Genomic DNA, 15,202 nt, shown 5'->3' with positions numbered 1-15,202 from the left:
AGGAGGGTGCTTTTCTGTTGTTGGGGCCTCGCCTTTGTTTTCTTGGACAGCAACTTTTTGCATTGATTGTAAACTTTGTTGATGCTAGATGTCCACCATGGCAACTTGTTTTTACTTGGGGTTCTGACTTTGATTCTTTCTGGTACATCTGAGTCTATACACTTATGCTAGTGATTGTATAGAGCTTTAGTGTAAGCTTCAGTGTAGTTACCCCCTCCAGTTGGGGTGGGGCTTGGAATGCATTTATACCTTCACCTAAGAGGGTATAGTTTGGCTTGGTGAAGTTATTTAGTCTGATTTCACCCTTTGTGAGTTCTGGTGTCAGAACCAGCTCAATGGTGACTGATTTGTAGTCAGATTTAACTAATGAGGGTCCAACAGTTGTGGCAGTGCATCTGTTTGACATGATAGTGAGGACCAGATCTGGTACATTTGTTCCTCTTGTTGGGGTATGAACACTTTGTTCTAGGGGATTTGAATTGACAAAGTCAAGGAACTTTTGTGCTAGCAAGTTAAGGCTAGCACAGGTTTTCCCATTTGATGGTGGGATAACTGAAATCCCCATAACCAGAGTGTTCAGGAATATTTGAATTGACTCCAGTTTGGTCAAGTAGGCTTCATGCATGTCATGACCCATGGAGGGGGATCTATAACTGGCTATGACTTGAATGGGGGGGGGGTCTTACCTACAGTAACTTGTACTTGAAGTAACTCCATGGAGTTGTCCAGCTTAGATGAAAAGTGAATTTATCTCTAATATAGATAGAAACACCGCCTCCTTTTGTTCTCACTCATTTGTTTTTCAGTCTGAAGGTATGGAAAGCTTTGCAGCCTTGCAAGGCCGGGGTATTCTCTGGGGCCTTGAACCAGGTTTCTGTGACTGCACAGGCATCTACATCTTCCAGTGACAGAAGTGCTTCCATGGTGTGCAGTTTCTGGTTAAAGCTCCTAGCATTTAGCAGTATGACCCTTATTTTGTTATGATTCATAAATTTCATGTCAGTAAGTTTGTTTTCAAGACCTTGACTAAAAAAGGCACTTTGGGAGAGGCAAGAGCCTTTGCCAGCAGCTGAAAGCCTAGTGGTGCCAGGTGCAACTGTCTCTGGCAAAGCAGCGAGGTTTGTTAACCATGGCTTCTCAGGCTGACAAAAACTGGATCCCCTTTGAATGACACCAAAAACTAAGCCAATTATTGAAATCAATATTTTTTTGGTTATACTGTGGCATCATTCTAGTTGAGGATAGTATGCTGTTCAAGGCTAGGGACATACCAGCCTGTGACACATATTCAGAGCACTCAATCATGTCTCTCTTCATATAGTCCAGTGAGGTAGATCTCAGGTCATTCATTCCAAAATGAACTATGATAGAGTCATAATGGTACTTGTTGCTGAGAGACCTGAGTGCATGTTTGATCTGACGAATCCTGGCACTGGACAGGCAGGTGACTGTGACTTTCTCCTTGTCCATCCTGGTGAGTGGGATATCTGTGTGTCTCACTATGGAGTCTCCAATGACAAGAAAATTTGTTGTTTGAGTGTTATGCGTTACGGGCTTGGTAGATGAGACACTGGTGTTACTATGTGTCATGGGTGCTGTGGGAAATGTTTTAATTGTAGCAGTCTTGCGTTTTGGAGGTCTCTGGTGTTTCAGTAAGTTTTTTGAGAGAGCCTCCATGTATGTTGATTTTTGTGTTTAATGCATACTGTGTGTATGAGTAGTGGTACTATGTGCATGAGTAGTGGTGGGTGGGTTGACAACTTCTTCAGTGTTACTGTGTTGGGTGCAAGAGAGCCTGGATTCAAGATTCTTGGTGTAGATAGATCTCTCTTCACTCTTTACTATTATGAGTTATTAGTAGAGGGATGTCAGTGTACATGAGACAATTGCTACACTGCCTCAAGAGACACAGGTCTATAAGGTTGGCTGGAGAAACAAGGGCAGTCCAAATGTCCATAATGCTAGGTTGAGGAACTGTTATCAGAAAGGGATGGCTTTTCAGGACCGATCAAGGAGGAGCTCAGTGGATGGATATTTCTGACTGGGTTTTTTTTGCTGGTGGTTTAATAGATTACAGCTCACTAACAATATTTCTTTGACTGGAAAAGTACTGAGTATGAGGGTTACACTAATGTGTGTTTTATTTCAGTTGCGTTAAAACAGATTTGTGTTTTTCATCAGTCAGTAGTTCTGTCCTTCGTTGTCCAGTCTTTGTTTTTTTTAGTTTGGTGTTCTGGACTGTGGCTCTTCTTTCTTGGATAGGGTTACACTAATGTGCTACAGCTGTATCTAAGGAAAAATTGTTAAATTTATCTGTCTGGCTATAGCACTCAATTGGGTGGCTGCGCAATGCACAGACAAGCAGAAACCTGCTCAAATGCAGAACTTAAATGCCAGAAGTTAAAATCTCGAAAAAAAATTTAAAAAAGATCAAAAGGACCAATGAGGATGCTTACTCCATACCTGGGCCAACCACCCTTCACCAGACAGGTTCCAGTCAGCACACTTCTCTCAGTAGAGTGCAGAAGGACCCTTTCCAATCAAAGATGGCCTAGAAAATGTGCTCAGAACAAACAGCCACTACAAACAGACCCAGATGTAGCAAAGCTGTATCTGGACTATGCTACAGCTACTAGCTACCCTAGTTTCAGCAGGAAACACTAGAGAATGTTTAACACAGCAGTGAAATAGCAGTGAGACACTAAAAAATATTTTAAACTGCAGAAAAACAGCAAGGAGACTCTAAAGAATGTTGTAAACAGCTAACAAATCAGTTATTTTAACACTGCTTTGTGGGAAAACCAGAACAAGCAAAACAGATTGCTTTGCAACTGAGAAAAGTACCGTAAATACTTCACAAACAGCAAAAATAGCAAAAAGAGATTAGCAAACAGTAAAAACAGCAATAAAATATGATGTAACAGGCACAGTAAGGCAGACAACTGCAGTACAACAGTGCAGTTTAGTACACAGTATATAAATACAGTATTAAAGTAGGTGGCAGGTAATAAAATAAAAAGTGCAGTAAATAGTATAAATAAGCAAAACAAAAGGCCACATAAGAGTTTTGGGAAGTTCAGAAGCCTCTAGTCGTCTGGTATCTCAGCTCAGAGTTGTGGCTGGCAACCCACCTCAGTTCGGCTCAGTACAAACAAGCCTAAACTTCCATGCTGAGGTGAGAATCAAACCCTGTATTACGTCTGTAAGTTAAACACCTTATTCATTACGCCAACTCCTGAAACTAAAAAGATATTATGCTTTTCTGTGTCAGTATCAATATAGTTCCTATTATATGCATCACCATAGTACCATGCAGTTCGCTCACAGTCAAGGCCTCTCGGCCAGCCACAAGTGGCAGCAGTAGTGCCACCACCAACACCACCACCACCACTACTACTAGAGACACCCAACAAATCCATGTTCCAGCCTGCTACAGTTACCTTCACATCTCCTGTCCTGCATGTACCACCTGCATCAGGTAGCCTTTCAATGTAGGGTGGTACAGTGGTACCCACCTGTAGCAGTTCTAAGTATCTGCAGCAGTGCAAGTGGCAAGGTGACACTCTTGCCATCGGTCCAGAGCTGGTAGAGCTTAAGGGGGGATATAATACTCTGGAAGCTGGATGTCCACATTGGAGACACAGAAACCATGCTCCAATGGCTCATTGAGTCACATACTGCCCAGCACTGCCTTCACCTTCTAAGGCAAGACTCAGCGGTGACAGATGAGATGAGTAATCTCCATCTGAGTCTAAGATGGCAGAGGCTGCATCTTCAAAAAAACAATCCTATCCCTTCAACCCAGTGTTTCCATCTATTTTCTCCTTCTACCTACTCCTGTATATTGCCAGTCCTCCCAACATCATTGTCTTCCATCTGTTTGCCTGCTGTCTCCTTTAGCATTGTTTTTCCCCTCCCTCAACATATTATCCCATACACTGTCAAGTCATATCTGTCTTTTCCTATTACCTAACCTCCTTGTCTTACCCACTTCTTACCTCAGTGACCTCTTTCCCCAACTTTCTTTCCCCTTCTCTAAAAAAATAAATAAAAAAGGCATCTGTAACATACAAAAATACTCCTAGCCATACTTCTCAACTTCCAGATATCTGACTAATGTACATATGATTGGCTCCAACTGTTCATCATAAAAAGTGCAGCTTTCTGACAAATTATTAAGGACTTAAGTCATTAAACAATTGCAACTATTGTTGGAATTATCCAGGACTATTGAGCTAAGAAGTTGAGAGGTATGCTCCAAGCCCATGCTCATCCAGTTCTGTCCTTATTTGCTCACCTTGTGTTTTAACCTTTGCTTGCTTCCCCTTTTCACGTCTGTCCTTTAGTCACATCTCCAGCCTGTAATATGGTAAGAAATAGCTAAAGAGAACACACACACATGCCCAAAAAGGGCTTATAAAAAGAAAAAAACATCTTTCTGTGGTCATACATTTTGAGAAGGGTCACAGAGAGCAACGTTGAGGCACATGTAGAATCAACAAGACATGAAACATCTCATCCTCTGGCAAAAATGCAATCTAATCCTTGTCATGAGCTAAGGATATTACCATTAATCTAATCATTGTCATGAGCTAAGGATAGTACCATTGGTCATACAAATGAGTAAAGTCTGAAGTAATACTTAAATAAAGTAAAGCTCCTTATTCATCAAAGATTGACCTGGTAGGCTTCCTCTGTTAAACATCATTCTTTACACTGATGATGTTTTATTGCTTCAGGCTAATGATATGTAATCTATGTCAGTGGGCCAGTACTAACAAACTACTCATAAACCATACAAATATCAATATGATATTTTCATCCTCACAAATGCCACCTCAGTTATTAACAATTTCATTGACGGACAGCCAAATTAACATCATACCAACAGTAACTGAATACAGGAGTTTATGCCTTACTCTTGACTGATCCTTTAACTTCTCCTCCCACATAGATAGTATTGTGAATACAGTCTTTTATCAACTGAAACCTTGCTACAGAATCTCTCACTTTCTTTCTCTTATGGCTAAAACTGCCCTAAGTAAAAATGTTCTTCTTCCTAAGCTAGAATATGGTCTATTTTGCCTGAGCCTACATGCATCTTAAAATAAAAAAAGACTGCAACCTGCTGAATACAAAATCAGCAGATTTGCTCTTCTCTGAGACTCTTGCACTCATTGGCTACTTCTAAAGAAACTAAAATGGCTTCCACTCTACCTATTTACTTAGCTCATTAATATTTAAGATATTACATGAATGATATTGTCTTCCCCTACTAGAGAATCAGCTTGCTCCCTAAGAAACTCCCAACCTGAACATACACCACTGAACAGATCATCCTTTAAAACAGCTATGGGTCAAAAAGCCTTTTCTAGACCATGGCCTGCTATGTAGAATAATCTCCCTTCTGATTGAAGAAGTAAAGGTACTATCAAGGATGTCAAAGTGGCTCTTTCAGAACAACTACATAATTAATGTGCATGTAATTGTGTTATAGGCAACAGTTAACATTTCTGTGCTTTCTATTCTTCCTTATTTGAAGAAATTCATTGTAATTACTTGTGTAAAACATAACTAATCAATTACTTACTTGTTTATATCCTGTGTATGTTAAAACTGTTATATCTATAACATTGTAATCTATATACTTCAACTGTTGTAACAGTGCTATTTTGCCCACTTGGGCCTGGGTCATGGCTGAAAAGTATCTTTGGACAAGTTGACCTACCCAATTATCAATTAGAAATATATAAATAAATCTAATGTATTTATTCTAACTGCCGCAGGGGGTCAGTGCACTCATGAACTGATTTGTGCTGTGTCACTGCACTTGCTGGGGAGTTTGAGTCCTGGGGGTTGATGTTGTTTTAAAATGTTTGGTTTACAGTCTGTAAATGTGTTACACTTCTCTGATATGTGTATTTTATGACTTTTTTTCATATAGCTGCTTCAGTGGCTTCTCTTGCTAATGCACTGGTATAAATAATATAATCAGGAAAGGCATTGGCTGGAATACCTTGAGGCTCAGTTTTCTTTTCTTTTTTTTTTGCTTTAAGTGTCAAATGTGCTACATTTCCCTAATATGGTTGTATTATAACCCCTTTTAATCTGACAGCTTCTGTGAATCCCCTGGCTAAAGGACCAAGGATATACTGGCATGTGAACTAAATTGATGGGTTGACTTCCCTGAAGGTATCATATTTTTCTTTTTCAATAACATTCACATTATAGTATAGATCCATTGCTCCCACTGTAATGTTGTCAGGACTGCTGCAGGGTGGTAGATCCTGTTACTTTATTGTATGTTATCCCTCCTAAGCTTCACATTATTCTACAGTCACGTATTGCTATCCCACCTTTTCTATTGTGTTTTGTAGCCCTGCTTTGCTGGGCAGCTTCCTTTCCACTCTTCTGTCCATCTCTGAGGTATCTGTTCCTATAGTGAAATCTATACTCTACACTTAGCCATCCATAGAAATTTCCCTTTCATGGAACATTTCTCTGCATATATGTTGCTGTACATTAATTACATCAGCATTGTCAGCATCATTTTCCCATCTTTGCACACAGATTTGAGATGACTGTGATACTCCTAGCCCAGCTAGATAGAATTTTGTAAATAATTCTATGTCATTTGTGAATAGTAACATTATTTGTATACTTGCCTTAAAAATGTAAGAAACTATATGTGCTGTACTGAGCTTCAGCATTGTAACCACAGTGCACCCTGCTGGCTGAAAAAGAGCAGAAATGTGTATAAACGCTATGCCTATGTAAATGTATGCTTCATAGTAGAAATTGGGATATACAGAGTTAACTTGAAAATCTCTAAGAAAATAAGTTGATAAGTAAAGAGTTTTTACAATGTGTTATAAAGTCAGTTTATCTCAAGCTAAGAGACAGGATGTCTAGGCTAGTGGTTTCTTTCTCTTGTCTGGAAACAGAGGTAATTACAGGTTTCCAAGGTAATTGTTTTACAACTTCCAGTTCAGGCAAGCTTCTAAGAGAGAATTGTCAGCTTCTGAGAGATAAGTATTTTTAACAGAGACATGTTAAAAATTTAAGTTCCTGCTAGCCTGGGAAACTAGGCAGAGGTGACAAGAATGATGTAATCTGAGATGATTCAGCAGTAATGTGTATTATCAATTTAAGAACTATCTCAGAGAGAAGGAGTGCATTTTGTATTGTGTTCTGGACCTGTTTAAAACTCACCAGCACTTTCCCTTGCTCTGTAAGTAAGTTATTCAGAACATAGTTTCTCTTAGAGATAAGAATATAGCAAGAGTAGTGTAGATGTTTTCTATATTTATGTGAGACTGTCTTGCAATGTTGTTTTAAGGTATTTCCTGTGTTTCTGAACCCTGCTGTCACTGTGCTGAGTTAATGAGTATTGTCTTGTGCTTTTATTACTTATTATTAAATATATTTAAACATTTTAATTGTGGCTGGTTTGCTTACAGATATTTAAGCTCTTAGAGTACATGCATGTATTTGGTAACACTGTACAGGCCACTCTGGAATAGCCTTAGTTTGGTCACACTTACCATTTGGATAATAGTAACATTACACAGTAAGATTGGGCAACTTTTGGTAAGGACCATTATAGTAGCTGATAAGTAGTGGTTGGTGGCAGTGATAACTACCATATAGTCTGGGCAGAAGGGGGCATAGCTAGTAAACCTGTGCCAGCCCTCCCCAGGAGTGTCTGTGTGTTTGTATATAAATCATATCTCAAAGTGTGTGTTTGTCAGCTACTTGGGCAGGGACATAAATCAGTGGTTGGACAGAGAGGGTGCTGGAGGTTTTGGCTTGACCACTTGACTGAGATCTTAACCCTATAGCTGTGCCAGTGGGGAATCTTATAAAGATATGGAGAGAGAGGGAGAAACCAGACCCAGACTGACTGTGATCTCTGTGTGCTCTTAAGGGAAATTGCACTTTACTGTGTATGTACTTGTTATCCTCCCAATGTGCATGCCCCTAACTGGTGTTAGTGGTGAGGATTGAGGATCCTTGATTATTGGGCCAGGGCAGGGGCGTCACAATGACTACCAGATGTGTTTGAGCACATTCAATGTTTACCTCAGCTGCTCATACTTTAATGTGGCCTGATCTACCATGATCTGTCCGGGTCTGTGCTGCAGCCACAGTAAGAAGCTCCTAATGGCTCACAATGGCCAGGCCACAAGAATAGGAAATAAGCAGTAAGGCTCATCACCCATGCAAAGTAAACAGTGCTGGCTGGGCTGCAGTCACAGATACAGCATTTCTGAATCCACAGCAATATTTTTCAGGTGCTAAAGGAAGCTATTAGCCACCCTTTCACCATATCCCCTCTCCCCCAAAAAGAAAGCTTGTTAGATAAATGTACTATGCTGTACATGGAGCATGTGCAAATATAATTGCTATAATGTGCAGTAGATATTATACGGAGTTGTAAATTTAAATATCTGCCACTCTTCCAAGCTCTGCCAGCTGTAAAACCTTCCTGGAGTTGTAACGTTAGGGCGTTAGGATCTGGAAGACTGCCTCCCAACAGTTATCATTCATAAAATGGTCGACCATTCCCTGTATCTACATGATCGTTTTGTCTATGCCCACAGCAAATAATAAGTTATATGGGTTCAATTATCTGAAAAAAAAGGAAGTAGGTGCATTTGGCCTATTTTTACTAAAATACTCCAAGTGTTGGACTGATTAAATTATATGTAAAGTCATGCATTATCTAAGTAGATGTAGCTAGGACATAATCCTTCCTGCAGGATGCACTACACTGTCTTACATTTAATGGTTTGCTAACAGATTTCATTCTGATTTAGAGTTGGTCAAGAAACAGAATATTTCTGCTCATTACCCGAGGCTGTAAGATATTTCTTATTTAGCTTAAAACAGAAAAAAATGCAAGGTGTTCATTTTTGTGTCTTTCTGCTTTTGTCCCCTCCTAGAGTCAAGTCAAATTCTCTAGGAGTACATTTGTTTCATAGTAGCCTATCACCAGAGTAGAACCTGTAAATTTGCGGTATATTTTACCAAAATACTAGTATTTTTTTTTTAAAAGCTATCAAGCTCATGCAACATTCATACCACCTGCAACCAAACTTTTTCATCTCTGGGTAAAATAAATAATGTAAGTCCATATTAATTATACATTCCAGTTACTAAGCAGTTTCTAAATCTTGCATATTTCTGATAAAAAAACATTTTCTGGTTTTGAAAACACCTTTGCTTCCTTTGTGATTCTTCTTTAACAAATTCTGTTTATGCAGAATATACATTTTTTTTCACTCTTACATTTTAATCCCCCTTCCACTGATACTGGAACAATAATGTAAATAATGCAATTTCTGTTTTATTTCTGGCACTGTATTTAATTATTACAATCTCTTCTACAGAACATTGTAATCTTACTATGGTAATCATACTGTATTAATTGATATTTCCTTTCTGGTCTATGAGCCCAGGTCATGACCAAAAAGGATAAGAAGACCAGTTAACTAACCTGGTTAACAAATGAGAAATAAATAAATATACTTGCAAAGTGTTTAGACTCAGTATTGAGTCTCTCGCTCCTGAGAGGAGGCCATATTGCTCTTATTTACATACTTCTACAACCTCAGTTAGACATTCCTGTGAAGTCATGTCACCTGCAATAGTGTAGTGGGCAGAGCATTCGCCTTACGAGCAGCCATTCACAGTTCAATTCTCACTCCAGTACATTCCATTTTTTACCTGTCTTCAAGAAAAATCTTTATGACTGGATGGGAAATAGGAAATTCACCCTGGGGATCACCTCTGTGGCTCTGCTCGACAGGGGCACAGGAAAATAATTTTCTTGGGTGGCGAAAGCCAGGGTACCTTTTTGGCTATGCTTGTATAGGCCCTAGGGCCGATAGCCTAGTACCTGCCTATGAACCTATGAACCAATACATATCCCCAGTGTGGACAAAAACCCATGCAGTACTTCATGCATTATCTGTAGCCAGTCACTGTCTGAATTCTCAGTCTGTATGGTTACACAGTGTACAAACTGAGATGGAATCAACTTAGCGTAAGGTACAGGGTAAGAAAATATCCATCTGCACACAGTAATCCTTTATCTGATTGGTTACAACATTTTGTGGACACTTTGGAAAAAACAGACCTGTGCTGATCAACAGTGCCTTCTGCCTGTTGTAAGTATCCTGAGGCCTTGTACCATTTAGGTATATTCTCGTCCACCTGTAACTGTGCTATCCCATTTCGTTTGTGAATAGCTTCTAAATGCGACATTTGAAATTAACGCTTTTTAAAATATTTCTTCACTCTTCTTTCCTGAAAAAAAATGTAGTTGCACTATTAATAAATTCATAGGTCTGACTGTCACATTTATGGCATGTTTGACTGTCAAGCCTGATTGCTGTAATCTTTGCTTAACATTTTCTACTTCCATTTAGTATAAGATCATTTTTCAAAAACGTGACTGACCCCTTACTATATATAGTAAGGTGACCCTTATTCCATAATTTTGGAAGCTGCTGCGTAATAAGTATATATTTCTTATATTAATGATTTTTATTTTCAGTAATAGGTTCATCATTCTGATGTTTACTTCCATTTGTTGTGTTCTAGACATAGGCTTTCAAATAGAACCAGATCAAGCATTGCCTTACAGACAAGACAGAGGTCACATCTAGGCAAATTGTATGCAAAAGAATAGTTTGTTTACTTGGAGAACTTCTTCATCATTATTAAGGTAACTCAATGACTTAGTCTGTGATCATCAGCATATGTGGTTACCATAGGCAATTTCACATTTTTGGAGCTCAGAAGTATAATCTGAAAAGAAGTTATCATACAAAAGATCCTTGTGGTATGCCATGATACCTCTCATCACCCTTAGTCTGACTTATTGTATCTTATTATTTAACCAGTGTTTTACCTAATAAATTATATATGGCTATAGATTGATAGTTAATGCTTTTACATTATCAGGTTTTCCCTTTTGTGGGGCAATCTATAATACCTTAGTAATGTCAAGATAAAAAGATTACACTGTCAGTCCTTCATTAAGTGTTGCTTACATCTTCAAAGAATGCCGCATGACACAATCTCCCCTTGACCTTTACCTTACCTTTGGAACAGAAGTAGATCCTTGGTGTCATCTCAGACGAACTTCATTAGGACTCTCCACAATTCTCTGCAAAGTGCTGGCTTGTCTAAAATTGTTAGCAGGCATCTACCATTATGAATTAGTACCACTACAACATGCTGTGGTTGGACAGGTATATGTGTTCACATGTTAGCATTTGTTTTAGCCTGATTGATAAGGGTTTAGTTAGGTCTTTCTTGACTCTGTATAGAAAAGCACTGGGTATGTTGCTTGGTCCCATGGGCTTGAGATTTTAATTTTGCTTGCATTAAGCGTTCTCATGTCTGTAGTTTTGGTATATTGGCAAGCTAGAACGGCATTAATGCCCATGCTTGAAATATCTGTATATATTTGTATGTATGTATGTAGTTATATGAAGGATGTCACACCTTGCATCTGTAGCACTCTATGATATATTTGCTTATTGTGAAGTTTTGCATAAATAAATTTCTATAAGTTTATAAACTATGTTTAGCAGCTGGTGATCTCTCCATTATTTACTGATAATATGCTACACTCTCAAATTTTCCTTTTCAAATTCTGATGTAACTAAAAAGAATTACTACTGGCCTCAGTTTTTGACATCAAGTTGTGTTCAAGTTACAGCTAGTAAACTTAATTAGATAAAAGTAATTTCTGGACTTCATCTACATTTCTTCTTGTGACTAGGATAATATTTGAAAGCTTAATAGTAGTACCTATTTTCTGATGTGTATGTAATTAATTCCATAATTCCACCACTTTTTTGCTACATTTTATTACATGTTATGTAATGTAGATTCAGCCCTTATAATGCATCAATTACACTTAAAGCTCCTGCAATACAACAAATGCATTCACATTGCATTGTTTAATATGTAAAATGCAAGTTAAAGTTAAGTTAATTACAGCTATTATTTCACAAAATATACACTATCTTCTAGGTCAATGATGTTTTACAGTTTTACATTATTGGAAAAGATGGTTAATGTCTATGAATATCTCTCTCATAAATAGGTCAAGATGGTGATACTTGTAACAGAGCTTCCGACTGTGCAACAGGATTTTGCTGTAGTCAACATCTGTTGTCAAAAGTATGCAAACCATTGCTCCAAGAAGGAGAAGTGTGCACAAAGCCCAAAGATAAAGGTGTGCAAATTTTGGAGAAGTACTACCAGCGATGTGACTGCAGCCAAGGACTTTCCTGCAGGTTATCTGAAGACAAAACAGCTTTTGCAAAGTCACGACTCAGCACCTGTCAAAAGCCATGAATATATATCTGACTTAATTGATCCTGAAGTATTTAGAGAACTAAAAAAGTGAAACTACAAAAATATGTTACCACAGGCATTTAACCTGACTTTACTTAAGGGATACAAATATACTGTTCTGTTTTAAAACGTTTGCTTGAAGTCTCCTAAAATGTGTGTTTCAATAATAAACATTTCTATCTATAAGAAATGGGAATCCAAGTGTCTTGAGCTACTTCTGTTAAGAAAGAAGATTATGTGAGTTTCCTTCTGGGAAAGAGAAAATCCCTGCTAACAGAATTATCCAATCTTTTTACAAAAAAATGTTGGCACTAAGAAGAGAAAATGGTCAACCAGTTTACTGAAGTTATTGAAATTCACTACCAGATTGCGTGCAAAAACAGGCAAATGGAAAACTGAGGCAAACTAGAAGCAGTTTGGTTATCTAGGTTGATCTATAATCTTCCAATACATTTTGTCTTTCCTTCTTAATCTATGCCTTTACATTCTTAATAAACTGACGGGCATCTCAGATATTGCCTCTTATGCTATGAAGTATTTCAGGTGTGTTTCCACTGAACACATCTCTTGACAGTACATTATTTTCACATAACACTCCTTCTAGAAAGAAGCATATCTTTATTTTTAAAAACAAAAACACAAAAACCCACTGTTGAACAAACTGTGCTGTAACCAAACTCAGAAATACAATATTATAAACTGCAACAGCACAGACCACGATCAATTAAAAACAGATAAAAACTTTATTCCACAAAAAACATTGGTAAGCATTTTCACACTATGAAGCGCTTCATCAGACCGCTTCATAGTGTGAAAGCGCTTACCAATGTTTTTTGTGGAATAAAGTTTTTATCAGTTTTCAATCGACCATGGTCTGTGCTGTTGCAATTTATAATATTGGATATCTTTATTTTTCTTTACTTTGATCTCTTTCTTCTGACATCAAATAAAAACACCCAGCAATTAAACATCACCCTTTATGAAATGCTACCCTCCTGTTCCCCATTTATGACACTGAGAGACTGCAAAGCTTGCTGTCATCATTTTACACCACCCTTCTCCTGCTGTCTGCTCTTTGCACTTTGATATCAATGAATATCTTCTTGAAATAAAACATACTCCTACTAATGCTGTAATTTTCTTTCAGGCATTTACTATGGTTACTTCATTTGATAGTTCCTACCATCATTTGTAATTACAAGGTGAAGGGTTTTAGAAAATGATACATTATTTCAAAAGAGGCTTGGTCTGTGAGTTTTCTGCAGTTATAAACACAAATATTACTTACCTGTCTTATTCACTGTAGATATTATCTGCATGAAAGTCTAAACTTTGTCCTTCTTTGCTCTTGTTATCTGCTTGCCTGCAATGTTATGCATTGCTTCTAGCATTAAATTACTTCTGTGGCAGTGCACTACAGTATCATTGTAGAGAATGACAGCTTCATACTGGGAGCTTCCTGTATGCGTAAATAAAACTACTGTGTATGAGAAAAAAGATGACATGGCCAAATATTCTCTGTGACTTATAAGGGAGAGAATAGCTGCAGAGAAAACTGACTGAATGTAAATAAAATTATACAAAATATTACGCATTTTAGTATGTCCAATGAGATAATAACAAGTACTTAAATAGTTCCACCACTTTACAGAGTGTAAATGTCTTCCTCACTACAAGTCTGGACTCTAATAGCTTACTATCCAGGCAAAACATACAAATAAATGCATTGCATGATAACTATCAGAATAAAAAAAAATGATCCTATGAATTTTCTTAGTACTGTATGTGTAAATACCTAACATATCATGGAAATTATGTTATTTACTTAATGTCAATCACTTAATATCAAAACTATGACAAAGTTAAACAAATTGCTCCTTTAATATCTTGTATAGAGGCTATATATATTTAGTAATTATAAAAATTCTAGCGACATAAGATTATCATATTTCTTATGTAAACTACAGTTTGTTTCTGACTATATAAAGGCATAGTACCTACTGGTGAAGCTATACCAATGATAAGAACAGCATGTTAAAATACAAATGCTAAAATTTCTGTTATTTTTTTTTTTTCAAAGAGAATACAGATTATTGTTCCAGATGCCAAAAGTTTTAATCACAGCTAGTATTATGCATTTTACGAGAGCTGAAAATGTCATACAGGGAATATTTGTGACTGACATTATTGTTTATTATGTACTTAATGCATACAATTTGTAAACGTCAACATACTGCAAAGTGCTAATAAAGTAAGAATATCAATAAAACATTTCACCAAAAAATATGGAATGAAAAATAGCAAAGACTACTGCATAATAATTTTAAGCAATAAATCATTGTCTTTTGCCTTTGCATATTCAGCATAGCTCAGTATAGGAGCATTATCCCAACATCCCCAGTAATTAAATATACTAATTCCAAGGTCACTTAAACTTAAAATAAAGAAAATACTTAGCTTGGTACAAAACCAAGGCCAGGATTCAGACATGTTACTGCCAGAAGTAAGCCTTTTTTACCACTGTCTATTTCTGATTCAGACGGCCCTACCACAGTGCTTAACCTTGAAGATGTGCATCACCATGGTGGGTTGCCTCTCTGGCCTCCTGCAAGTGCTAATATGACATTCCAGGAGAGTGGCAAATAATAACTGGCCATGTGATCTCCCCTGGAAATGTCTGCAGTAAATGCTCTGTGCAACCAAGAACTGCTGTGCTGCAGAAATCACCACTGCCAATCACATTAGTTAACTCAGCCAAATGGTCCTAATCACCCACATGTGTGTGTGTGTGTGTGTGTGTGTGTGTGTGTGTGTGTGTGTGTGT

At 37.6% G+C, this 15,202-nt stretch overlaps 1 protein-coding gene across 2 annotated transcripts in view; it reads left to right on the top strand.

Moving 5' to 3' along the window:
* The window catches only part of LOC122799836 (dickkopf-related protein 2-like), a 548,898-nt gene extending 535,815 nt beyond the window's left edge, over positions 1-13,083 (top strand). For both annotated transcript variants that reach the window (XM_044069163.1, XM_044069162.1), the window contains exon 4: positions 12,125-13,083. In XM_044069163.1, the coding sequence (XP_043925098.1) occupies positions 12,125-12,378 (254 nt within the window). In that variant the 3' untranslated portion in view covers positions 12,379-13,083. The remainder of the gene's footprint in view (positions 1-12,124) is intronic.
* The last annotated feature ends 2,119 nt before the right edge of the window (positions 13,084-15,202 follow it).

Source organism: Protopterus annectens, chromosome 4.part0 (assembly GCF_019279795.1).
Source record: "Protopterus annectens isolate FY-2018-M chromosome 4.part0, PAN1.0, whole genome shotgun sequence".
NCBI classification, from domain to species: Eukaryota; Metazoa; Chordata; order Ceratodontiformes; family Protopteridae; genus Protopterus; species Protopterus annectens.
The sequence above is the reverse complement of the archived record's forward strand: the minus strand, read 5'-3'. Positions and strand labels throughout refer to the sequence as shown.